The sequence below is a fragment of the Dromiciops gliroides genome, chromosome 1 (genome assembly GCF_019393635.1).
Source record: "Dromiciops gliroides isolate mDroGli1 chromosome 1, mDroGli1.pri, whole genome shotgun sequence".
Classification (NCBI taxonomy): Eukaryota; Metazoa; Chordata; class Mammalia; order Microbiotheria; family Microbiotheriidae; genus Dromiciops; species Dromiciops gliroides.
Window position 1 is genome coordinate 338391670 of NC_057861.1, and position 26561 is coordinate 338418230.

Here is a 26561-nt window from a genome sequence, read left to right on the forward strand (position 1 = left end):
CAAAGCTATGGGAGTTTCCTACTTTTAATATGAATTAACTATTTCTATTCCATTTACTCCCTTTCAAATAGTAATGCAACATAAAAAAGAAAATATTATGTAGCTCTCACAGATATCCTGCCAACTATCACATAAGCAAACTCCCAGCCATCCAGAGTCTAAAACATCCAGAGTTGGTTGCAGCCATACTTCCCCCATCCACCAAACTACCAAAACTTTCCACTGGCCTAGGATTGTAGACCCAACCTTTTCAAGCACCAACCAAATTATTTATCATTTATCATTATATAGGCACTGATGCAGATAACCAAAGCTCCCATGCTAATTATTTAATATTTCCTCAATGGCTTCCAGTAACAGGCTTCAATTCAACTCATTAAACCAGCCATTCTAATTCCTAATCTCTTTACTATGACAAAATAAATTAATGACTTACATAAGCAGATATTGAAGACAATTAAGAAATTAAATGTTAATTATAGACAACTGTCCTTTATACTACATACACTTACTTTGGTACAAACTACATTAATTTCCCTTTCCCTTTCTACTGAATCCATAAACTTGGTTGTTTTTTGGCAAATTAGAACTATGTGCGATGATCCTATGGAGCCAAGTTCTTCTTACATTATCACCACCAACACCAACACCACTCATTTCTATAGAGCTTTCCTCACTGTCACTCCATGGGGGAGGGAGCAAAAGTCTTCATATTGAACCTGGAATTTTAAACCACAACTTTCCTCCAAGGAGCTCCAAGGGCTCTGTGTACAGAGAAACCAGGAAGGACTTACATGTCATTTGTCCTTACTCCAGCTATGCTGAGATAGGGAAAAGACAAACAGTTTATCTGAAAGTTTATCCCTTTCCGCTGGGATAAACTAAACTGACAAGGTCAATACTTGCCAAGGTCTCATGAGTCTACTGTGCCCTAAGACCAATACCAGAGTTTCCGGCTCCCTACAAGTCTTCATTATAAGCAGAAAGCCAATTTTAATGAGCCAGAATGACTGTCTTCCTATGGTAAAGTAAAATGTCTACTAAAAAATGAAATCTACACTATAAGGATATCAAAGAAAAAAAGAAAAGGACCCTTATGTAAAAAAATATTTATAGCAGCTCTTTTTACAGTAATGGAAAAACTGGAAATCAAGGATTTTGCTACATGGAATACACACAGGAACTATATGAATACAACTTAAAAATATTGCTTGCAGAAATGGACAGACCTAAATAATTTTAAAAATTGTTATTGTTCACAAATAGACCAAGACAATATAATAAAAAATTTTAAACTATGTTAATTAACTTAATCAGTGCCATACCAAACTACCAAATGATTATTTTATAGATCTAGGAAAAAAATAGCAAAATTTATCTGAAGGAACAAAAAGCCAAGAATCAAATCTCAAGGGAAATAAAGAAAAAAGTGAGAAGGAGGGACAAACTATCAATATCAGATCTCAAACTATAGTACAAACCAATAATCACATGATTTGGTACTGGTTTGATAACAGAAAGGTTGATACCAACAGATGAGGTGTTCACGTTGTAGAAGAGGGCCAGTGACATCATAGGGTGATGTCTTGACTTTTGTGTGAATTGGATTTCAATGAGGTAGAGCTGCACAAAATCAGCCTCACTCTCTTCCAGAGTCACTATAGTCCAGGGACAGGACACAAAAGTCAGGATGAGTGGCAATGAATGGCCCACATGCAGTAGATGACCTTGGTGTCTTTGATGTCCAAGCATACTACAGCACCTGCTTCAGCAGCCTTCATATCTATTGGAAGAAACTGTTCTTATCTCCCCATTGCACCCAAGGAAGGAAGTCTTCACCTGCTTGGGCTAGACATTCCCCTAACTCACCTAGGAGTTTGAAGCCTGTCAGTTACCCTAAAACTAAATGGTTTAGTCTGGGGTATGGCTTTTGAACATACTATAGTTTCTTGGAGCCACAATTAATTAATATAAAAGCCTAGTATTCAATGACTATAGACACTAGCTACTGGGCTGAGGGCTCACTTTTCAGGGAAAATCGGGAAGCAGTCTGGAAGAAATTGGGTTTAGATGAATACTTCACACTGTATGCCAGTAAGCTGCAATAATCTCCATGATGTGGATATCACATCATAAAGAGGCAAGAAAGAAACTGTCTTGTGGATCTGTGGATAGAGGGAAGATTCATAAACAGAAAGGTGATAGAAAATCACAAAAGATAAAACAATTTTGAGTAAATAAAATTTAAAAGTTTTTACACAAACAAATTCAATGAAGCTAAGAAAAAAATAAGCTGGCTAAAAAAGCTTTGCATCAAGTTTCTCAGATAAAGGTTTATTTATTTATAAGCCAAGATGGCAGAGGAAAGGCAGTAAGCCAAGATATATTAAGGGAATGATTCAAATTTACGAGAGCCATTCCTCAATAAACAGTCAAAGGATATAAACAGGCAAAACTTAAAGGAAGAAATCCCAGCTATTGGAAGCAATATGAAGAATGCTCCAAATCCTAATAGAGAAAAGTAAATTAAAGAAATGAAAGTGGCAGTTAAGTAATACAGTGGAGCTGACAAATCACTTAACACCTGGGCAAGTCACTATACATCTATTTGCCACAGTTCCTCATCTGTCAAATGGGGACACAATGGAGAAGGAAATGGCAAACCATCCCAGTTTTTTGCCAAGAAAATGCCATAGCCCAAAGTCCATGGGGTCAGAGTCCAACATAGCTGAACTACTGAACAACAACAAAATTAAAACCTCTCTGAAGGTCTCTATAACACCCATCAGATTGGCTATCTTGACAAAAAGAGGGGGGTAAAATGTTGGAATGGCTATGGAAAATGAGCACATAGATGCACTGCTGGTAAATCTGTGGACTTATACAGACATTCTAAAAGCAATTTAGAACTCTTACTCAACTATGCATACTCTTTGACCTAATTATGACACTACGAGTCTTTAAAAGAAAAGCAAACTAAAGGAAAGTTCAATATTTGGGGAATGAACTATACAGATTATTATATGGATGTAACAGTATACTATTGTGCCATAAGAAATGATGGTTTTAGGGGCAGCTAAGTGGCGCAGTGGATAGAGCACCAGCCCTGGAGTCAGGAGTACCTGAGTTCAAATCTGGCCTTAGACACTTAACACTTACTAGCTGTGTGACCCTGGCTAAGTCACTTAACCCCAATTGCCTCACTTTAAAAAAAAAAAAAAGAAATGATGGTTTTAGAGAAATTTGGGAAAACTTCTATGAACTGATGATGAGTGAAGTGAACAGAATAAGAACACTTATATTGAAGAAGATGTGGGAAAATTGGAACACTAAGGCACTGTTGGTTGAGCTGTGAACTGATCCAACCATTCTGGAGAGCAATTTGGAACTATGCCCAAAGGACTATGGGACTGGGCATACCCTTTCACCCAGCACACCACTACTAGGTCTGTATCCCAAACAGATCATAAAGGACCTGCATGTTACAAAATTCTTTGTGGTGGCAAAGAATTGGAAATCTAAGGAATGCCCATCATTTGGGGAATGGCTGAACAAGTTGTGCTATGTGAATGTAATGGAATCCTATTGTGTTGTAAGAAACGACAAGCAGGAGTAGTTCAGAGACACCTGGAAGGACTCACATGAACTGATGCTGAGTGAGAAGAGCAGAACCAGGAGAACACTGTATACAGTAACAGCAACACTGTGTGATGATCACCTGTGAGAGACATAGCTCTTCTCAGCAACGCAATGATCCAAGACAATGGGTGGAAAATGCTCTCCACATTCAGAAAAAGAACTATGGAGTCTGAATACAAACTGAAGCATATTCTTTGAACTTTTGTTGTTGCTTTTTTGTTATTGCTCTTGTTTATTTTTTCTTGCATTTTTTCCTTTTGTTCTGAGTAATGTGGAAATGTTTAACATGATTGTAATGTATAACCCCTCCCCAAAAAAACCAAAGAACATTTATACTATACTATCAACATTATGAAAAAATATTAAAATAATAATATTTTTTAAAAGTTTAAGAATTCTGATCAATTGTAATGGTTGACCAGGACACCAGAAGATTCATGATGGAGAATGCTACCCACATTCTGACAGAGAAATGATGGATTAAATATGCAAAATTGGCCAACACTATTTGACTATGTATAATTTTTTTTAAATGGGTTTTGCTTTTATTTCCTTTTTCCATCGGGGGGAGAGGACAGGAAGATAGGAAGAAATCAATAAATGAATGTGTGGGGCAGCTAAGTGGCGCAGTGGATAGAGCACTGGCTCTGGAGTCAGGAGCACCTGAGTTCAAATTCAGTCTCAGACACTTAATACTTACTAGCTGTGTGACCCCGGGCAAGTCACTTAACCCCAATTGCCTCACTAAAAAAAAAAAATTAATTTAATTTAAAATGAATAAATAAATGTGTGATAACTAAAAAAAAAAGGGGGGGTGGGGGGTGGGGAGAGAAGCTTTCCCCATCATTCTAGTTCTGCCTATTGGGACCAAGCAAAATAATCTAATCCCTCTCCCAAGTGACAGTCTATCAAAAACCTGGCAATTACTATCATCTTCTTACATCTTCTCTTCTCCAAACTGAACATTTCTGGTTTGGTTGAATGAATGACCCCCTCTTATGGCCTGGTTCTGGGTACTTTTATCAACACCCTCTAGTTTGGCAACAGTTTTATGAAATGGGAAGCCCAAAAATGAACAGAGTGCCACAGATTTGATCTAAGCATAGCAAACGACAGCAGGGAAAAAAAAACTCGTTTTTTTTTAACTACTACATCATTGACTCCTACTGACTCTGTAGTCTACAGAGACCCTTCCACATCCTTGTCATAAGAAAGGTTACCCACTATATCAGATTGCTTGCTGTCTTGGGGAGGGGGGAGGGAGAAAAATTTAAAACTAGAAATAAAGAAATGTTACTCAGACACATCCACCCTATCTTCTATTTGGAAGAGTTGACTTTTTAAAATTGTCAGCAATTTCCTTCTACGTAGATATTTGCCATCCCTTTAGAAAATAGATTCAGTATGGGGGAGGGCTAGGTGGCACAGTGAATAAAGCACTGACCCTGAATTCAGGAAGACATGAATTCAAATCCAGCCACAAACACACACACACACACACACACACAAATCCAGCCACAGACACTTGACACTAGCTGTGTGACCCTGGGCAAGTCACTCAACCCTCATTGCCCTGCAAAACAAAACAAAAACAAAAACAACAAAAATTCCAATATCATGTATTTTTTTAAATACATGAAATAGAAAATAGATTCCCAACCATTTAGATTACCTACTAATGGAAAGAAAACGCATCCTTTCTTGCTGTCTTTTTATAACTTCTCTGCACTGATTATTTACACGTTATGCTCATTGTATATACTGTTCCTTTATACAAGTCTCCCCATGTTTCCAAGGGCAGCTAGGTGGCACAGTGAATAGAATGTGGGCCTGCAATCAAGAACTCATTTTCATGAGTTCAAATCTGGCCTCAGACACTTACCAGCTGTGTGACCCCTGGGCAAGTCACTTAACCCCATTTGCCTCAATTTTACATCTATAAAGTGAGCTAGAGAAGGACATGGTGAACCACTCCAGTATCTTTGCTAGGAAAACCCCAAACAGGGTCATAAAGAGTCGGATACAATCGAACAAGTACAAACCCATGTTTCCAAGACTTCCTTTTTTCCTTTCAGTCCAACAACATTCCACTGTATTTGCATACCATAATTTGTTCAGCTATTCCTCAATCACCTGGCACATTGTTGCCAGTTATTTGTTGCAACAAATAATGCAGCCCTGAACATTTTTTGTACATATGGGTCATTAACCAACTTGGAGTATAATCAGAGTAGAAACAAATTTCTGAGTCAAAGAGTATGTACAATCTAGTAAAATTTCTTGCATGATTACATATTGTTTTCCACCACAGTCAAACTAATTCACAGCCCTAGAGCCAATAAACGAGTGTACTAATTAATCCCCTCACAGAGCCGTCTTTTAGCATCATTTTCTGGCTACAGGATTTTAATTTACATTTCTCCAGTTATTACAGATTTTGGACCTACTTTTTCAAGTGGTTATTGACAATTTACATTAATTCTTTTGAAAACTACTTGTTTATGTCTGTTAAAGAACAGCTCTTAATCTTATATATGGACCAATTCACTACTGATGTTGGATAGGATAGAATTATAAGATATAGTTAATAAAGATGTTTTAATCCTACTTCTTCTTATCATTCAAGCTGTATTGTTAGGCTGAGATAGTGGAAAAGAACAAAACACGATAACTTTGCACCAACTACGGCCAAATGCCAAAGAATGTCCTCTTTTGAAAAACTGGAGGCTGGAAAAGTACTATCTATAATCCAGGACCATGGAAGAACAATTCCTTTAAAAGAGGGGGAGGGGGGGAGGGGACCTGGCTAATTTTTCTCAAACTATGGGCTTGGGGCAGCTAGGTGGCATAGTGGATAAATCACGGGCCCTGAATTCAGGAGGACCTGAGTTCAAATCTGACCTCAGACACTTGACACTTACTAGCTGTGTGATCCTGGGAAAGTTACAACCCTCATTGCTCTACCAAAAAAAAAAAAGGAAATGGAAAACTATGGGCTTTCCCCCTGTCCCCTAATTCTAAAGCCGAGACATATGAAACTAGTTATAAGTATTAATTTGAACTCCTCAATGGAATGTATTAATTCATAAACTTAATATCTATAATATAAGTTTTTATTGATACTATCACAGAGTTCTTCTAGAAAAACACTAGACTAGGCATTGGGATAGGAGGGTTTTCAATCCATATTCTGCCATAAATTTGCTGTATGATTTAACAAGTTGTTTCAGGTCTTAGCACAGTACCTGGAATATAGGAGACACTTTTAAAAAATACTTCTTGACTTCATTTCTCTGAGCTTTGGTTTTCTCAATGTACTAGGGGATTACTGGAATGAGAAATAAAAGAAGTAAAAGCAGTGACTCATAAGTGTTTTGATGTTGGAGAAGTCTTCCAATATTTATTCAACTACCAATTAATTGTGAGCCATCTTCATAATTACCTTGACATATTTGAGAGGGAGTCTAGAGTTTGAAAAGTTCACAGCTGAGACATACAAATTACCTGGGTTCAAAACCCAGTTCAGCTAACTTATTGTGTACTTTGAGCAAATTACTTTTAACTTCTGTAAAATGAAAATGACTGCTGTCAAGGGGCAGCTAGGTGGCAGTGGATAGAGCACTGGCTCTGGAGTCAGGAGGACAGGAGTTCAAATCCGGCCTCAGACACTTAACTAGCTGTGTGACCCTGGGCAAGTCACTTAACCTCAATTGCCTCACTAAAAAAAAAAAAAAAGAAAAGAAAAAAGAAAATTACTGCTGTCCTTTTCAGGCCTAAATCTATAATCTTGTGATTTTAAAAGATTAGAGATATCTTAACTAAAACACCTTATATACTCTTCTTAGGTTCATGTACCTAAGATTAACAGAAGGATATCCAAAGGAGTAAGTGGACTTTGTCTACTTTGGGTTCAGTTGTGAACACCAGAAACGTTTTAGTCATTATTCAGTTATTTCAGTCATGTCTGAGTCTTCATGACCCCATGTAGGGTTTTCTTGACAAAAATACTGGAGTCATTTGTCATTCCCTTCTCAAACTAGAATTGCAGACATATTCTAACTTATGACTGTTCTTTGAATGCATCTCCCTTAAGCACAGCACATGCCCTTAGAATATTCTTTGTGTTTTTGCCTTTCTTTGTATTCTCGTCACTTAGCAAAGTGCCTGACACACAGTAAGAATTTAATAAAGGCTTGTTGACTGTGTTGTGGGAAAAAAATATCAAACTAGACTACATTGAAGTATGTGTATGCTTCTGATCTTTACTTCTTGATAACACAAACCTCAAAATGAGGAAAACATGTAGACAAAAAATTGAGTCCATGTTCAAATCTACCAATGAACAGTTTCAAAAGAAAAATGCAAACTATCAACATATGAAAATGTTCTTTGAATCAATAATGAGAAATACACATTAAAAGAATCCTATGGGGCGGCTAGGTGGCACAGTGGATAAAACACTGGCCCTGGATTCAGGAGGACCTGAGTTCAAATCTGGCCTCAGACACTTGACATTTACTAGCTGTGTGACCCTGGGCAAGTCACTTCACCCTCATTGCCCTGCAAAAAAGAATCCTGAGATCCCACATCACAGCTAAATTGGCCTAGAATTTAAAAAAAAAAAGAGAATATTCAATATTAGATGGGTTGCAGCAAGACGGGAACACTAATACTCTGTTGGTGGAACTGTGAATTTATCTAAACATTCTGGGAAACAATTTGGAGTTATTTAAGAAAAGACAAACTATTCAACCCTTTTAACCATTGATGTCACTACTGAGCATATATCCCACGGAAGTCAAACATAAAAAAAGGACCCATATAATTATAACGGCTCTTTTTTGAGAATAGCCAAAAAACTAGAAGAAAAAGAATGATTAAACAAAATGTGGCATAGGAATATAATGGAACTGAACCAGGAGGAATTCAGAGAAAAACAAGGATTTGTACAAACTGATAACAGAAGTAAACAGAACCAGAAAAAAAACAGAACAATGACTACATCTGGCCATACCAATACACTTATTGCATATGCCATCAGTTGCATATGCCAACTCTTTCAGCTGGTTTTAATTAAATTTTTCTTTGTTATTAGGAGGGGTTCACTGGGTAGGTAGGGGACATATTATGTAGAAATAACATGTTAAAAAAACAACTAAAACTTGTTTTACAAAACAAAATCAAGGGAAATGAAAAGAAAGCTAAAGTTCTTAAGTACAGAAACATTAAGATTACTAGAGACTTAATAAGCATTGGAATCCAAGACAATATTATGAATGGATTGTCATTTATATGTAATGGGAAAGAGTACTGGATGGTATACAGGAGACACTTGAGGCAGAAAGACCAATTAAGAGGCCACTGAAATTATGTATAAAGGCTATGAGTGCCTGAATAAAAGTGGTGGTAGTGTTTGAGTAGAGAGGAGGGGTCAGAGGTGAAGTTACAGAGGAAGAAAGCAAGCTTGGCAACTAAATGAACATGTAAGATGAAGGAGAGTGAGGAGTGGAGGCTAACACCATTTTCAACTGTAACCTAGTTGAACAACATTTTCTAGCCACTGTCGACTAAATTGGCTTTTGAGGAAGGAAGGAAAGAGATAAGTTAGGAGGCAAGGATTTCAATCCCACTTCACTTGATAAGTCTCAGAGCTTAATTATACTCATCTGTAAAATGGGGATTATAATACACTACCTACTTGTGGGCAGGCAAGTGCTTTTACAAACCTTAAAGTACCATACAGACGTGAAAATAATTTTATAAAATAGCCTATTCTGGAAAAACATGCTTGAATATAACAAAATACCTCAAGGACCCTGTGTTACAGCAAATTCTTATAATTAGTCTTTTTCAATTAATTCATAGCCTGAAGTCCTGTCCGACAATAAGCTTCTGGAAGACAAGGACTATGTCTAATTTACAAATGTGTTAAAGATAGATAAGACAGGATCTGCTCCCCAAGCCAGTAGCTGTAATACATCAACCACTTACAAGCACTGCAGGTGCCAAATATCTAGGACCAAGGAACACTAACATTCTTCTCCATGCATTCTACCCTTCTGCCAAGAGCCAAATTAAGTGACAGCATTGTAGTGGAGTGAGAAATTAGACAGACAGACAGACAGACAGACAGACAGACACACACACACACACACACACACACACACACACACACAATGAGTCCAATCCTGTCTTCATAACTTTGGGGAAGCCATTTAAGCTTCCTCGGTTTCAATTTCCTCATCTATAAAATGAGGGGACTAGGGGCAGCTAGGTGGTGCAGTGGATAAAACACTGGCCCTGGATTCAGGAGTTCCTGAGTTCAAATCCGGCTTCAGACACTTGACACTTACTAGCTGTGTGACCCTGGGCAAGTCACTTAACCCCCATAGCCCTGCAAAAAAAAAAAAAAAAAAAAAAGAGGGGAAAAAAATCTAGATCTTCAAAATCCATCCACTGTCAATCCAAGAGTAAGCAGATTAAACAATGGAAGAATCTGCATCTAGAGTTTACAGGAAAGTGAGAGGAGGACATCTTTATAAAAAGTCACCAAGCAGGCATACCTATGTACTGGTAGAGCTGTGAATGGGTACCACCATTCTAGAAACTAATCTCAAATAATGCAACTTTACTACTCCTAGGCCTATACTCAGAGGGAGGAAAAAAAGGTCTTAAGTACAAAAATACTTATAACAGCTCTTAGGGCGACAAAAAAAAAACCCTGGAAACTTAAGGGGATGCCCATCAATTGAGGAATAGCTGAATAAATTGTGGTATGTCAATTTAATGGAATACTGTTATGTAGTAAGAAATGAAGGAAAAGATGATTTCAAAGAGACAAAGAAATATTGGAATGCAGTAATGAAGAGTCAAGTGACCAGCACCAAAATTAATGCTATTACATCAATACTATAAAAATTAACAATTTTAAGACTTCTAGAACTCTGATATACTAAATGATCAACTATAATCACAGTGGATCAATGAGAGAAAACACTACAGACCTTTTGACAGATGATGGAAGAATATGAAGAATGTTGTTTCTTTTTGGATGTGACCAGTGTGTGAACGTTTTGCTTGACTGCTTATGTAATGCAGGGATTCTGCATTTCTTTCTCCACTAGTTTTTAGGGGGACTTGAAAAGGAGGGGAAAGAATGCTAGCAAATTTTAAAAAATCTTTAAACATTAAAAAGAACAAACAAACCATTTCTGCAGCACAGGTAGTTTGCTTCCAAGTGAGAGCATGCCCTTCTGAGGCTAAATACAGGATCATTCTACAAAGCTAGGCAGTTTTGAAGAGATCATTATTTGAAACAGGCAAATACACCTCCTTAACACAGTAGAGTGTTGGCCTTTGAGTCAAAAACCCTGTGTTCAAAAGTCCCACCTGCCACATTGTGGCTGGCAGGCCCAGGATGATTCACTTCTCAGGACCTCAGGCAACAACTCTTTAATAAAGTTTCAAACATTTGCTCATCTGCAGAAGTCTTTTCACCAAGAGTTAACCTGTATCAATGAAATCACAGGTAGAGACCAAACAAAACCACATTCCAAGTGCTTTACTCAGTTTATAGGGGCCAGGAAATCAACGTTATAAAGACACTCAAGTACAAAAAGAGCATCTTAAAATTACTTTGGTGAGAGCAAAAGGGAGGGAATGACAACACACAAGCAGAACGAAAAAGGCTTGAGACTCTGAAGCTAAGGAAAGCTAATACTCTTGTGGAAATTTCCAGGCAAACAGGAGAAGGGATAGGAGGGTGAGGGGCCAGGGAGAGGGAGCAGAAAAGAACTAGCTCAGTTTAGATTAAACATCTTTTAATCTACTCTAAATTTGGAGATTCAAAATAATTCTGACCTGGCTTACAGCAGTAGCCTGGTTCTCTTCAGACCAACAGAAATGGCAGAAGCACATCACGGAAAATTCTCCCAGATGCACCACAGTGAATCACAGGCAAGTTTGACTGAACTTGTGAATTTTTTAATCAATTCCTGTAATTCTCCCTAACCGTCAATCTTTCTAGGAGACGGATCCCAGTGTCCCCTGAGCACAGGGACAGAGGAAGTCAGTCCTGCAAGTAACACTCAAGTCTGCCATAGGCTTGACAGGGAAGGATAGAAGCTGTCCTTCAAAGGCATTAAGTGGACTTGTTATGGAGAGAGGAAAGGCTAGAGTGTGCTCCACGGAGTGCCAGTAAACTTGGATTCTATTAGCAGAGGAAAAAAAAAAAAGAAGAGTTGGGCACTGAGCATGTCCTGACAACCTAGTATTAACACCTTTCATTCTAGAAAGAAAATTTTCAATTTTTAATAAAAAATACTGAAAGGTGACAAAACAATGGAGAGAAAGCGGGCCTCAAAGCAGGTTCAAGTCCCACTTCTGACATATCACTGTGGGACCCTGGATAAATTACTTAACTTGTCAGTGCTCCAGGCCAAATAAAAACGGATTCCTGCCAGCTGCAGACCAACTTAGAAAACCACAAATTAACATGATGTTGCACTGCATTTTATTTATTTTGTTAAATATTTCTGGTTCCCCCAGCACCCTGGAGTTCTATGGACCTAAAGTTTGAGCCCTCTGTTCTTGGCAACCCTTTAAGATTATAAATTGCAGGGGCAGCTAGGTGGCACAGTGGATAGAGCACCGGCCCTGGAGTCAGGAGGACATGAGTTCAAATCCGACCTCAGACACTTAACCCCAATTGCCTCAAAAAAAAAAAAAAAAGATTATAAATTGCAGAAAAGGTGCCAATCTAAATTGAGGAGTTTCTTCTCCTGGGAGTTCCTTATACCAATAAATGGGTCCAGTCCCTATCCCTAATATTAAATTGAAAACTCTACTAAAGGTACAAACAAAGGATACACTCCTATACTATGAGGCAGGGGGATGAAATGAGCAAAGCTTAGCACTTAAGAGTGAGAAATCCTTGGGCTCCCATTTCAAGTCAGATCAACACAAACTTTCAACCTCAGTTCCCTCAACTGTAAACTGGAATAATAATAGAAGCTACTCCTCAGGGTCATTGTGAGGATCAAATGAGATGATATAGCAAAGCACCTTGCAAATCTTCAAACAATGTATAAATGTGAGCTTTTATTATCAAACTCCTGAAAAAAAATCAATGTGAAAATTTGTTTTTACATGTAACTTGGGGGAAACTCTAAATAAATTTGTTATTAAAAATATAGCTTTGCATGACTGCACATGTATTACTTATATTAAATTGCTTGATTTCTTAGGGAGGGAGGAAGAGAATCTGGAACACAGTTTTAAAAAAAAAAAATCAATGTCAGGGGCAGCTAGGTGGTACAATGGATAGAGCACTGGCCCTCTGGTCAGGAAGAGCTGAGCTCAAATCCAGCCTCAGACACTTGACACTTACTAGCTGTGTGACCCTGGGCAAGTCACTTAACCCCAATTGCCTCACACACACACACACACACACACACACACACACACACACACACACACACACACACAATCAAAAATCAATGTGAAAATTTGTTTTTATATGTAACCTGAGAAAAATTCTAAACTCCTGGTTTATCACAACGGAACGCAGATTATAAGCCCTTTCCACATTGTGTTTTCTTAAATTTCTGCAGAATAATGTATATGTGCATATCTGTATGCATACACATGTGTGTCTATTAAATACAGATATATCTATTAGATAACCTATCTATATAGGTATAGAGATCAATGTCTATCTATACAGAGAGGGATAAGGAAAAGGGAAGATAAAGGAGGGAGATTCAGCACCTTGTAGTAACAAGTCAGTCTTCTAGACTTAACTAGCCTGGTCCTCTGACAGACCTACCAGGTCATACTCACTGCTATACCCATAAGCCAAGTCTTTCCAAATTGGTAGAGCCTGCCAGCATTTACATTCCCCACTGGTCCAGCCTTCCAAGATTCACAGTCATCTCCACAAAAGGATGGGAGAAAGTTAATAATGGCAGAGAGTTAGACAGAGCAGGCCATATCACTGAAGTGAGACAGTATAGGATTTGATGGCATGGGAAAATAATTTTTTATTATATGTAACAGCAATGTGTAACTTCTGATATTTTTTTCCTTTTAATAGAGAACCAATTATTTGTTTCTTTTATAAAACTACTGTAGGGGGCGCAGCTAGGTGGCGCAGTGGATAAAGCACCAGCCCTGGATTCAAGAGGATCTGAGTTCAAATCTAGCCTGAGACACTTAACACTAGCTGTGTGACCCTGAGTAAGTCACTCCCTCATTACCTTGCAAATAAATAAATAGAAATTTAAATTTAAAAACACAAAGCTATTGTAGACCTTTGGGGGGGGGGCGGCTGGGCAATGAGGGTTAAGTGACTTGCCCAGGGTCACACAGCCAGTAAGTGTCAAGTGTCTGAGGCCGGATTTGAACTCAGGTACTCCTGAATCCAGGACTGGTGCTTTATCCACTGTGCCACCTAGCTGCCCCTGTAGACCTTTTTTATTATTTTGTTTTCTTGTCTGTATTGATTAATGCATTTTTTTAAAACAGAAAGATACTAACTTAAATGTTTTTAGGTTTATCAAATATTCCATTTGTTTTTACTTATGCAGAATGTGAATATTTGACCACAGGTTTTAGTAATAAAGACTTTTTTTGGTAAACATTAATTAAATAAAGTCAACATATATATTTAATAGAAAGAAAGCTGGACTTAGTCAAGAGATAGATATTAATCTTAGTGTGGGCATCTTGTACCTTTAGGACAACAGACCAATCATTTATATCTACTTTAGGGGCATGGAAATTGGCAAACTGTCAAACTTGGGAGTACCTACCTAAAAGGGTTATTATGAAAAAGTGTACCCAGATAAAGATTTATACCTTATAATATTTTATACAAAATTATTATATATAAATATATATAGTCTATAAATATATTTTCTATAAATTATTTGTAAATTTTATATAAATTGTATAGAAAATATAAGACATTGTATAGAAAACATAAGGTATCATAAAAAGGCTTAGTGGAACATGTTAAAAAAAGAAATGGGCCTGGCTAAAGTATCTTAAAAAGAGCAAATACTCCAGAGCCTAGACCTGGCTCATATAATCACTAACTTGTAACTAGCTGAATCAATTTATCTGAGCCTCCATAAAAGAAGAAGAAAGAAGAAGAAAAGGAAAATGCTTTTTAAAAAAAATTGCCTGAGCCTCAATTTCCCATTCCATGAGAAATATGGGGCTGGTTTAGAGGTCCCCAAAGTCTCTTATCATAACTCCTAAACTTGATGTGCTGGGACAAAAACATCTAAATCTGCTCAATGTCATTATCCCTCTAATTACAGGGTGGTTGAACAAGAAAGGCTTCCGGGTAAAATAAGAAAATATAATTCTCCAAATTTTCCAATAGTAAAAGAAAGGACATAATATTCCAATGATTTAAATATTTACCGACTAATGGGGCTTCCTCATCCCCACCCCATGGAGTTCCTTGTGAGCCACCAAGTTTTAGCTCTCTGGGACATACCACACAATTGCCCTTTTCCCAAAGTCTTGTTAAATCACCTTAAATCAAGAAGCTATTCCAAGTGGTGGAAAAAATACTGAAATCATATAATGAGATTCAAATTGTCTTTACGTATAATTAGGAAAAAAATAAAATATTAAAAAAAAATATTCAGGTGGCAGCTAGGTAGTACAGTGGATAAAGCATCAGCCCTGGATTCAGAAGGACCTGAGTCCAAATCCGGCCTCAGGCACTTGACACTAGCTGTGTGACCCTGGGCAAGTCACTTAACCCTCACTGCCCCGCAAATAAATAAATAAATAAAATATTCAAAGAGAAAGGGGAAAAAGTAAGCAAAAATCAGCACACAGGCATACTAACCATGGCTATTTCAAAGGCGTAAAAATCAAACTCTTGTTCATGTACACAAAATACAAATTAAAACAATTCTTTGCCATCTCCCCACCTCACACCCCCAAAATATGCCCATCCTCATATTTTCCGCTTTCTAATCTCCTCCCAGTAACCCAGCAACCTGATCACTAAGTCTTCCTTTACTCTTCACTCACCCTTACCCTGATAAGGAAAGGTTTGCCAAGCCTTGCTAATTCTACTTATACAGTATCTCTCCCATAAATGTCTCTCTCTTCACTGACAGTTACCCTCCTAGTTCAGACCCCATCACCTCTCACTTGGACTACTCTAAGAGCCCCCTAACTGATCCTCATGAATCCAGTCTCTCCTGACAAACTAACCTTCTTAAGATAAGAGTGACCTCAAACCCCTGATACTTATTTATCTGTGTGACCCTGGGCAAATCACCTAACCCCAATTGCCTTACCCCCCCCCCAAAAAAGGTAAGAGTCACCACATCAATCCCAGGTTTAAAAAACCTTTAGTGGTGGCTCCCTATTGACTCTAGTATAAAAATAGAAACTTCTTAGTGTGACATTTACAATCCTGGTTCCCATTTACCTTCCCAGACCCAGGTCACACTCCCCCGCCAAACTCAATATCCCACCTCCTATGTCAGTGCCAACACTCATCTCCAAATACTCAATGTGATGCCTTCCATGAAATAGCCTTCCCTGATTTCCCCTACCTTTCATGATTATTAATGCTCTGAGGACTCTCTTCTCTCTCTTTTTTTCCTAGCACTGTTCTTACCTGTGCACAAGCATTACCTAAGGAAAATACTAACCTGTTGAGGACAGGGACTGCTTTCTTCCCATCTTCATATCCTAAAGCACCTCCAACCATACTACTGTACACACCTAATAAATGCTTATTGAACTGTTAACAGAGAACCAAATACAATCAGTATTACTTTATTGTATGTATTTTCTATATATTTTCAAATAGTTAACTGCTTGAAACATATATTTATTATTGTGTAATTTCACTCTGTTAGAGGGGGTGAAGTTGGGAGGTCATCTAACACAACACCCTTCATTTTTTGGAAAGAAAATGGAGACCTAAAGAATAACATTAGCATTTTGATTTACACAAGTTTACACAGTGACTTTTGCATGTTAACTCATTTGTAGCTAAGTGACTTGCCCAAAGTCATCCAAGAAATAAGAGGCAAAGTTAGGACTTGGGCTTAACCTTTTAACCTCTTTTTGCCTCAGTTTCCTCATCTGTAAAATGGGGATAAGAATAGTACCTACCTCCAAGGGTGCTCCCCATTAAACTTGCTTTGGCTGTGATGTTATCTATCAGTTCTAGCAAGAATCTTCAAGTTATTAAATGGAAGAACTGACTTTATAGAAAAATACAAGTACTGTAAAATAACCTACTTTGATTGCCTTGAAATGGTTACACTGGGTCATATCGATTGGAAATGAACTAAATGAACTCTAATGTTCTCCCAAGACAAGTCAATGGCTTTCTTAAGTGTGTCAGACACACTGATCTCACCTAAGAACATCTGTGACCCTTCCAGAAGCCCAGTCTCATCTTTGCCCCTCCCACACAAACACTGGAAATACTCTGGGAAGTCAAGGAACAGGAGAGGCTTTATCTGCCCCACCTCTTTTCCTCACCAGAATAGCTTAAACAGATGGATAACCTTTAAGGCAAACATTCTTGGGCAGCTAGGTGATGCAGTGGATAGAGCGCCAGGTCTAAGGTCAGGAAGACTCATTTTCTGGAGTCCAAATCTGGCCTCAGACACTTACTCTGTGACCCTGGGCAAGTCACTTAACCCTCTTTGCCTTACTTTCCTCATCTATAAAATGAGCTGGAAAAGAAAATGGCAAACCACTCCAGTATCTTTGGCAAGAAAACTTCAAATTTAGGGGGAGTGGGGGGGAGGTATCAGTTAGAGTAAGACATGACTGAAACAAATGAATAAAAAAGGCAGGAGTTCTTAACCTTGCATCCATGAACTTTTAAAAAATATATATATTTTGATATATAACCTACATCAGATTATCTGCTGCCTAGGGGAGGGGGGAGGGAAGGGAGGGAGGGAGAAAAATTTGAAATTGGAAATCTTATCTAAACAAATGTTGAAAACTAAAAGTAATTAATTTACATATATATAGAGAGAGAGAACTGTATTTCAAAAGAACTGGTTCCCTTCTTAATTTTATGCATTTTATTTTAGGCATTTTTAAATGCCATCTGAGGATTCAATTAACAAGCTAAGTGGAACTGGAGCTCCGTCTTTGCGTTATACCAAGGTCACCACACCAGCAACACACACAACAGCACATCCAAAACATTGACCAGCACACGCTGAAATTCTCAATTGCTACCATCTTCCCATCAGTGGCAACTCAGAAACAAGATTTCCTTTAACTATGAAGCACAGAAATTCCTAAAAGACTTTCCAAAAAAGAAAAAAAATCTCCATAGACGTTCATTTCAGAACATCCAATCAATTCACACCACATTATCATTTACTCACTATAAGATTTGTCCCCACTACACCAAATCAAAATATATTATATCTCAGGTAGTATCAATTTATTCCTATATTGAGCTACTTTCAATTTGTTCCATGGCCAAACAAGGACTTGTGAGTTCACACTAAAAATGACCACTTTAAAAAATACTATTCATATGAAAAGGGTAGGCTGAAATTCTCTATCCTTGGCACACAATTTTTAAAAAGAAAAAATATTGTATAAAGCCAAAGGTGTCATTTTTACCAGAACTTGGGATTCCCAAGGGCAAGGTCTACAACTGCTCAGCTCAAGCAGTACAGAGCATAATTGTTTAAGCTAATAAATGTCCTAAAAAACACCAAACCAAGAGAAAGAAAACCTGTTCACAGGATCATAGATTAAGGGCTCAAAGGAATCTTGCTTGATGTTGTATAGTTAAACCGCTCAGGAGTAAATTAAACCCTTTACAAGTTCCTAGTAAGGACTAAGGACGAAAAAGAGATTGGAACCAAGAAAGAAGCATACTATTGAATAGAAAATGAAAAATAAAAAAGAAACCAGATGAGTTGCAATATATGAAGTGGTGAAGTGGAAATAAAGCACTGAATTTGGAGTCAGAAGATGTAAATTCAAACCCCAGCTGTTGACAACTATACCTCTGTGACCCTGAAAAAGCTGTTTAATCCTCTCTGGGCCTCAGTTTCTTCTTTAAATTGAGGAAGTATACTGTTTCTACTTTTTTTTTCTTTTCTTTTTTTCCCTTTTGTTCTGATTCTTCTTTCACAACATGACTAATTCAGAAATATTTTTAATGTGACTGTACATATATATAACCTGTAACATTGTTTGCTGTCTGGGGGAGAGGGGAGGGAAGGGAAAAAAATTTGGAACTAGAAATCTTATGAAAACAAATGTTGAGGTGGCAGCTAGATGACACAGTGGATAAAGCACCAGCCCTGGATTCTGGAGGACCTGAGTTCAAATCCAACCTCAGACACTTGACATAGCTGTGTGACCCTGGGCAAGTCACTTAACCCTCAATGCCCTGCAAAAAAAAAAGAAAGAAAGAAAAGAAAAACAAATATTGAAAGACTATATCTACATGGAACTAGAAATAAAATACTTTTATGATTAAAAAAAATTGAGGAAGTAATACTAAGCAATCACAGGTAAAAAAGAGAGAACTAGGAAACTGCTTCCAGTTCTAAATCCCTGCTCTTTCAATTGTATAATTCATGATTTATGAAAGCCCCTAAGGTAACTCCAATTTTATACCACAGAAATTTTCTGATTTTCTAAAATTATTGGACAATAACGGCAGCAAATGAATCACTTTTCCTCTCAATAAGTACACTGCAAAAACATTACCCAGGATCCCAAGGGCTGTTAAATAGGCAAAACAGGAAATTAAAATGTTTTTATCATAGTAAAAGTTATTAAGTATGTCTAATGTGTGCCAATGGGTACTGTGATAAAATAACATTTGCTGTCAAGAACTTAAAACTTAATAGGTGAGGAAAGGGAAGACCCATACAGGAATAAATCTGATGCAAGGTACAGTAGAGTGAGTGATGTTAGACTTGTTTGCCCTTGAGGCATACTTTAAGAAATTTGTGATGACAGATCACTTTCAGCTAGGGGTGGGAGGAAGGAGAGGAATTTGGGAAGGCTTTATAGAAGTGTCCTTGGAGATATGTTCTGAACAAAGATTTCCAATAGGTGGAAATGAGAAGAGAGTATATTATATTCTAAACAAGATAGCCCATGTGAATTCACAGAGCCTAGAGAGAGAGGGCAGAAAGAGATTGAAAAACAACTTGTATAACTATGGTGATTCTTAAAATGCCATGCTCAAAAGTTTGCATGTTATCCTCTATCAGAGGAAGTATAGTTGCATCTTTGCAAAAGGATTATATTGGTAGCAAGGAAGGATGGATTAGGAGAAGATAGAATGGACACTGGGGTCCAGTATTTCTTCCCTGTACAATTTTAATGAAGGTCTGAGCTGGAGGACGGGGGTGGGGTGGGGGTGTAGTGTGAATAGAATGGGTGCAATGAAAAAAAATGGCAAAGGCATAATCAACATGACAGACACCTAATTGATGTGGTGAGAAAATGGTCATGTGACCCAGAAGTTTAATCCTGGATGACTAGGTAGGCATCAAAGATGGGGGGTGGGGGGGGGGGGTGTTGGACATGCTGAGTTTGAGGTACCAGCAAGATGATTAACTAGCGGGTATGGTATGTCCAACAGGCAGGTGGAGACCCAGGACTGACACTCAATGCTAGACATACATTCTGGAATTATCCCAAAAGGAGTGATAACTTGCTCCTCTGCCCCAGCCACAAGAATAATAACCAAAGGGGCAGCTAGATAGCACAGTGGTTAAAGCACCAGGACTGGATTCAGGAGTACCTGAGTTCAAATCCAGCCTCAGACACTTGACACTAGCTGTGTGACACTGGGCAAGTCGCTTAACCCTCATTGCCCCGCAAAAAAAAACAAAAAACCCAAGAATAATAACCAAAGCTAAGAGAGTAAGATCAAAGGGATAGAAGGATTCAGGATAGAAAAATCAAAGGACTGAGCCTTGGAATGACATTTTTCACATCAAATGATGGCAATGTCTCAAGATATGTGACTGAAAACCTTCTTGCTATATAGACTACTGACATCTTTAATTGAATGAGAACTGAAAGACCTTAGATTTTCTGATTCAAACCTGTCTTCTTCATAATTAAGAATAATAAGGGGGCAGCTAGGTGGCAGTGGATAAACCACTGGCCCTGGATTCAGGAGGACCCGAGTTCAAATATGACCTCAGACACTTAACAATTACTAGCTGTGTGACCCTAGGCAAGTCACTTAAACCCAATTGCCTCACCAAAAAAAAAAAAAAGAATAATGATAAACTATAAACAAATAGTGCTTTAGAATTTTGTATGGGGGCAGCTAGGTGGTGCAGTGGATAAAGCACCGGCCCTGGAGTCAGGAGGACCTAAGTTCAAATCTGGCCTCAGACACTTGACACTTAGTAGCTGTGTGACCCTTGGCAAGTCACTTAACCCTCATTGCCCTGCAAAAAAAAAACCAAAAACAAAAACAGAATTTTGTATGAAGCTTTACATGTATTATTTTATTTTAGCCATACAATTACACTGGGAAACGGGTTTTTCCTACTCTATTCAAGCGGTTAAAAGACTTGACCAAGGATATATCAGTAGCATAACCACATTTGAATCCAAGTCCTTTAACTAAATTCAGCACTTTCTCCCTTGGATGACAATATGGGAACTTGAAACATGGAGGGGGGGGGGGGGGGGAGAACACGGCCCCGGAGAGTTCAGATTCCACAGCTGGAATCTCCTTACATTGGTCATTACAAAAATATGGCAGTTCCTCAGCAGAAAACAAAAACAAAACTTAAGTGTTTTGCAGATTGGCCAAAGTATTCAGGGAAGAAGCGCAGACACAAAGGGAAATGGAAACTGGTAACTTTTGGCTTCTATCAAGCTGTACATAAGCATCTTCTGATAATTAAAACATAGCTACACCAAGTGACCCCATTCTCAAAAAACTCAATGATAGTCAGGTCCTGTTTGTCCAGCCTTAAAAATTGCTCTCCCTTACATATTCTTACACCTTGCTCAATCTTAATCTAAAAACAGGAAATACATCCTTCTCTGAAGGTTCTGCTTGATCCTCTTGGGTCCTTATGAGAATGTTCTTTCCTAAAGTTGAGTCACTTAAGAAGCAAGTAAGGGAAATGCGATCTAGCCTAGACCTAGCAAGGAGAGAAATGAAAAGACTCTGGGAAGAGTGGGTTGAAGCATAGGAATAGAGAGATTAAAGAGAAAAGGGGAACCAAGGCTTCATGCTAAGGGATAAAGCCTTGGGTAGTAAATACTGGGTAGGACATGAGATTTGGAGTCAGGAGACTTGGCTTTGTAACCCATCTCTGCAGCTTAAAATTGTGTGGCAGAAGACAAATAATCTGACCTTTCTGAAATCAACTAGTCCATCTTTAAGGTCTTCCACCAGATCCCAAATCTTATAGGGTTACTAATCAAAACTGTTAGGAAGCTGCATGAGTTGTAATTCATCCTTCTTACTATCAGTTGGATACATGTCTTCACTCTCCTGGTAACTAATATGGTAATGTTCTACATAATTGCACATGTATAACCTATCTTGATTTCTTGCAACCTTGGGGAGGGGGGACGGGAGGAAGGGAGAGAGGGAATGAGAGAGGGATAAAATTTGGAACTCAAAACTTTCAATAAATAAATAAATTAGAAAGCTTCTAAGGTTACTTCCAGTTCCAGTTAGAAGATTCTGTGGTAGCCATAAATGTTAATATTGTCCCAAACTCCACAAGTTGTCCAAGTTGGAGAAGACCCAGTAGAGCAAAAAAGAGCTCCGTGAAAACCTGGAGTGGAGGAGAGTGGTATTGGGGGGAGATACTGGAAGAAAACAAAACAGATGCTGAGCGTCAAGGCCGAGATGCAGCTACTTCCTAAGAAGGATAGGCAAGCTCTCTTGTTTGTTGCAAGGAAATCCCATCCTTTCTTTTTCCAACTGATAACTGTTCAGTCAAGGTCGCATGATGTGGAAAATGAGCTGGGAGAAAGCAAATGACTCTTTCCACCCCGTTTCCCACGCTAATTGCCCAACTTCCCCATTCCCCATCATATCACCACTTATAAGGTAACAACCCCATACCCAAAGCACCAGAGAGCACAAGAGGGGGGCTTCCTACTGTTAACCTGGAAATTAAGGAAATAATCAACATAGGAGGAATAAGGTCTTTAATGGGGCAGAGGAACTATAGCTCGGTATTGCAAAGCACGGAGGCTAGGAATACCCAAAGATGGGAACAGAGGACAGAACAGAGGGAGCGATGAAACTACCCTTGGGAAAGGTAAGTTTCCCACAGGCAGAAACTATTTAATGTAAATGAATCTTTTTACATAATAACCTAAAGTCCAGGAAGTAAGCTAGGGAATCTTTGGGAGGGGATAGTTTGTTTGGGGAAGATCCATAAGCATCAAGAGCCTGGAAATGACAAAGACTGGTCAGCCCAAGGCAATTCATTTGTCTGGGAAAAGGAGGACTAGGCGGGGAATCAGTTCTCAGTAAATTTTGTAGTTCTCACTACCCTGCCACTTTTTTGTGTGTTCCTGCACCTCCCTGGCTTCTCACCGAGCCCCAGCTCCCGCATCCCAAAGGGCTCTCAACCCAGGCCTGATATTTCACGTCCCCAAGGACAACGGTACGGCTCTCCCGTCCCAACCCCCACCATCCCTAGAGCGCTCGGTCTCCCACCCTCAGCAGCGAGAAACAAAGACCCAAATGACCCAAAGGAAGCCGGTCAGCGGCGAAGACCGCCAAGTCTCCAGGGCGACAACACAAGCCCAGGGGCACGCCGGCGCCTTCTCTTCCGTCTTTGTCCCGGCTCAGGTACACACACAGTCTCCTCGAGTCTCCTCCCTCAGCACCGCCCCATCCCGGGCCAGGAACTTGGAAATCAGTTCACCTCGCTGCCCGGACCCAGGGGCCGGGCTGGGGCTGCAGGACTAGCGTGGGGTGGAAAGCACGGGAACTCGGAGGTCTCCCAATCAATCGGACGCCTCCTTGGCTCTTACTTACCCAGGATCCCGGAGCTGCATTCTAGCGGCTCTTGGCTAAACGCGAGCTCGACCTCCGGGGAAACCTCCGGGTCCGGCGGCGACAGCGGCTGCCGCTCCAGCTCTTCCTCCGGTGCCCCGGACTCCCTAGAGCCATTCGCGGCGTCTGCCTGCGCCTCCACGGGCACCACGGTGAAGTTCGTAGGCATCGTGGCCCGGACGATGCTGCCCTTCCTCCTTCTCCTCTCGGACTTCAGGGGAGCGCGCCAGCGAGCGGGGCTGTCCCCAGGCTCAGCCCCTGGTGTTCTGCCGGTGCGGCGCTGCTGCTGCTGCTGCTGCTGCTGCTGCTGCTGCCGCCGCCGCCGCTGCTCTCGCAGCCTCCTCCCGGACCAGAGTAAGAGTTGGGCTCCCTTAGCTACAGGCTCTCACGTGAGGGCCATTTCCTTATTTGGGGGGATGGGCGGGGGTGGAGTGGTGCAGGCAGCCCCCGCCACCTCCCTTCCCGCCAGCCCGCCCTCCCTCCAATCTAGTCCCACATGACATCACCTGCCAGCAGCAAGTGGCTGCTGTCTCTTTTTTCCTAGCTTGCCCCTGCGGCCGGGCACCTCCCACTTTATTTGTAAAGAGGAAAAAGTTTGTTGTGTGAGGACGCGCAGGGACTTTGGAGAGAAAGGGAAAAACACTCGAGGGGGATGGAACAGGGCAGGGCAGGCTTGGGAAAGGCAGGTCCCCTTCCACGCAGGTGGCTGGTGCCGCCAGCCTTGTTCCTGCCCCCGGGTAAAGAAGGGTCGTCTTCTGGAAAGGAATCTCTCCGCTGTCTTAATAACTCCTCGTGTCTTTTCGTTTAGGCATTTTAGGGCTTGTTTTTTCATTCAACAAGCAATTATTAAAGGGCTCCCCGTGTGCATTCCCTAGCTTCAAGGACAAGCAAGGGTCCCACCTTTCTCAAGAACTCCTCAGTCACAGGGGTTCCCCTTCGGATTTATCCTGTCCATATCTTGTTTGTACTTGGGCGTCTGCCTGCTGTCTTTCCCATCAGACAGTGAGTTCCTTGAGAGCAGGAATTGCTTTTTGCCCATCTTTGCATCCTCAGGGCTTAGCACAGTGCCTTGCACATAGAAGATGCCTAATAAATGCTGGAGAAGGAAATAGCAAACCACTCCAGTATCTTTGCCAAGAAAACCTCAAATGAGGTCAGGAATAACTGAAATGACTGAACAACAAAAATAAATGCTAGTTGACTGATTAGGGGCTGGGTATACAAAGACAAAAAAACACACAAACAAAAAACAGGCCTCACTGACTTTGGGATTCCAGCAAATTGGAGCCACGGCTAGGGGGAAAAGATATCATACTGGCATTCTGTGAGCTGTTCAAATAAATCATCCACTGTACTCTTAATAACTTTTGTAAAGGGAGCTGGGGAACCCAACAAAGGAAATCTAGCATGGAGAAGCAGGAGAATAACCACTTTATCAGACTAGATTGTGTATTCCACTCCTCTCCTTTTACAAATCCTTCTAGGCTCCCTTGCTCCACCCATCCATCCCAAACCCACACAATAACTTGTAAAGCAGCTGGGCCAACACCCAACACCTCAGTAGTAAATACTCAAGTTTTTGTTTTGCAGAAAAGAAGACTGGCTATATCCACTTTAAGGTAAAGTTTTGGTGTTTTCCATGATAGGCTGTTTGCAACTCCATATAACAGAAATAAGACCAACTCAGCAATTACTTGATAGTTTGTATATACTTGTATGTGTACATGTTGTTGCCCCAAATAAAATGTAAACTCCTTGAGGAGAAAGGACTGTTAAATTTGGGGGGGGGGGTGTTGGTTTGGGTTTTTTCGGGGCAATGAAGGTTAAGTGACTTGCCCAGGGTCACACAGCTAGTGTCAAGTTTCTGAGGCTGGATTTGAACTCAAGTCCTCCTGAATCCAGGGCGGGTGCTTTATCCACTGTGCCACCTAGCCACCCCCTATATATTTGTTTTTGTAAGCCCAGGACCCAGAGCAGCACCTGGCACAAAGTGGGCACTTAATAAATGCTTGTGGCCAAGGAAAGGAAAACCTGAGGAAAGAGGTTGGTTTCTAAGCTATACTCATAATGTCCAGTGGTATGTAAGCTCCTTGAGGACAGAAAAGATTTCATTTTCTGCTGAGGCCTCCCTTTTTGGGGTTTCTCTGAGAAGTAGTAGATAGGGTACTGGACCTGGAATCATCAAGACTGGGTTTCCAAACCTGTCTCAGACACTTAATTATCTGTGTGACCCTATAAAAGTCAATGAACTTCCCTGTGCCTCCATTTTCTTTTCTGTAAAATGAGCATGTTGGACTGGATAGCCCCTCTGATTCTTCCCACTCTATGATTCTATGGTCCAGCATGCCTTCATAGTTATGTAGTAGGTGCTTGTTGGGAAAAAAAAGGAAAGATACTTTTCTCAGCAACTCCACTCTCTCTCCAAACTCTTCTTTGACTGCACTGTCCCAGCTCTTTTCAATTTCCACCTCCTGAGGAGGCCCTGGCTCTCCTTGTTTTCAGGCTCCCTGCTCACTTTTCTTCAGGAGAGGCATAGGCCCTCTATAGGCATTCTTCTGAAATGAACCTTATACCTCTTTTCTCCATAATTCACTCAGTTAGGGAGACTCTCCCTGAAATCCTGCCCACCTCTGAATCCTCTGCGCAGTGGGAGTAGTCCTGGCAGTGTGAAAACTTGGCAGTAGCTGGAGCTCCCTATGTCCCCAGACGGATCTGTGCCCAGTATCACTTGACCTTTCTAGTTAAGCTTCCAAAACCCTTTGTTGACTTTCCCCAAGAGTGCACACAAGGTTTTTTTTCTGCCCACCAGACATCTAAATGGGCCATACAGTTTGGAATTTGAAGCAGCTAAAGCCTTTGTACGTCAAATAAGTCT

General features: G+C 40.0%; 1 protein-coding gene across 3 annotated transcripts in view; it reads right to left on the reverse strand.

The window, feature by feature from the left end:
• The window catches only part of SLC12A7 (solute carrier family 12 member 7), a 141879-nt gene extending 117826 nt beyond the window's left edge, over window positions 1-24053 (reverse strand). For all 3 annotated transcript variants that reach the window (XM_043974442.1, XM_043974432.1, XM_043974423.1), the window contains exon 1: window positions 23669-24053. In XM_043974442.1, coding sequence (XP_043830377.1) covers window positions 23669-23855 — 187 coding nt within the window. In that variant the 5' untranslated portion in view covers window positions 23856-24053. The remainder of the gene's footprint in view (window positions 1-23668) is intronic.
• Window positions 24054-26561: the final 2508 nt, after the last annotated feature.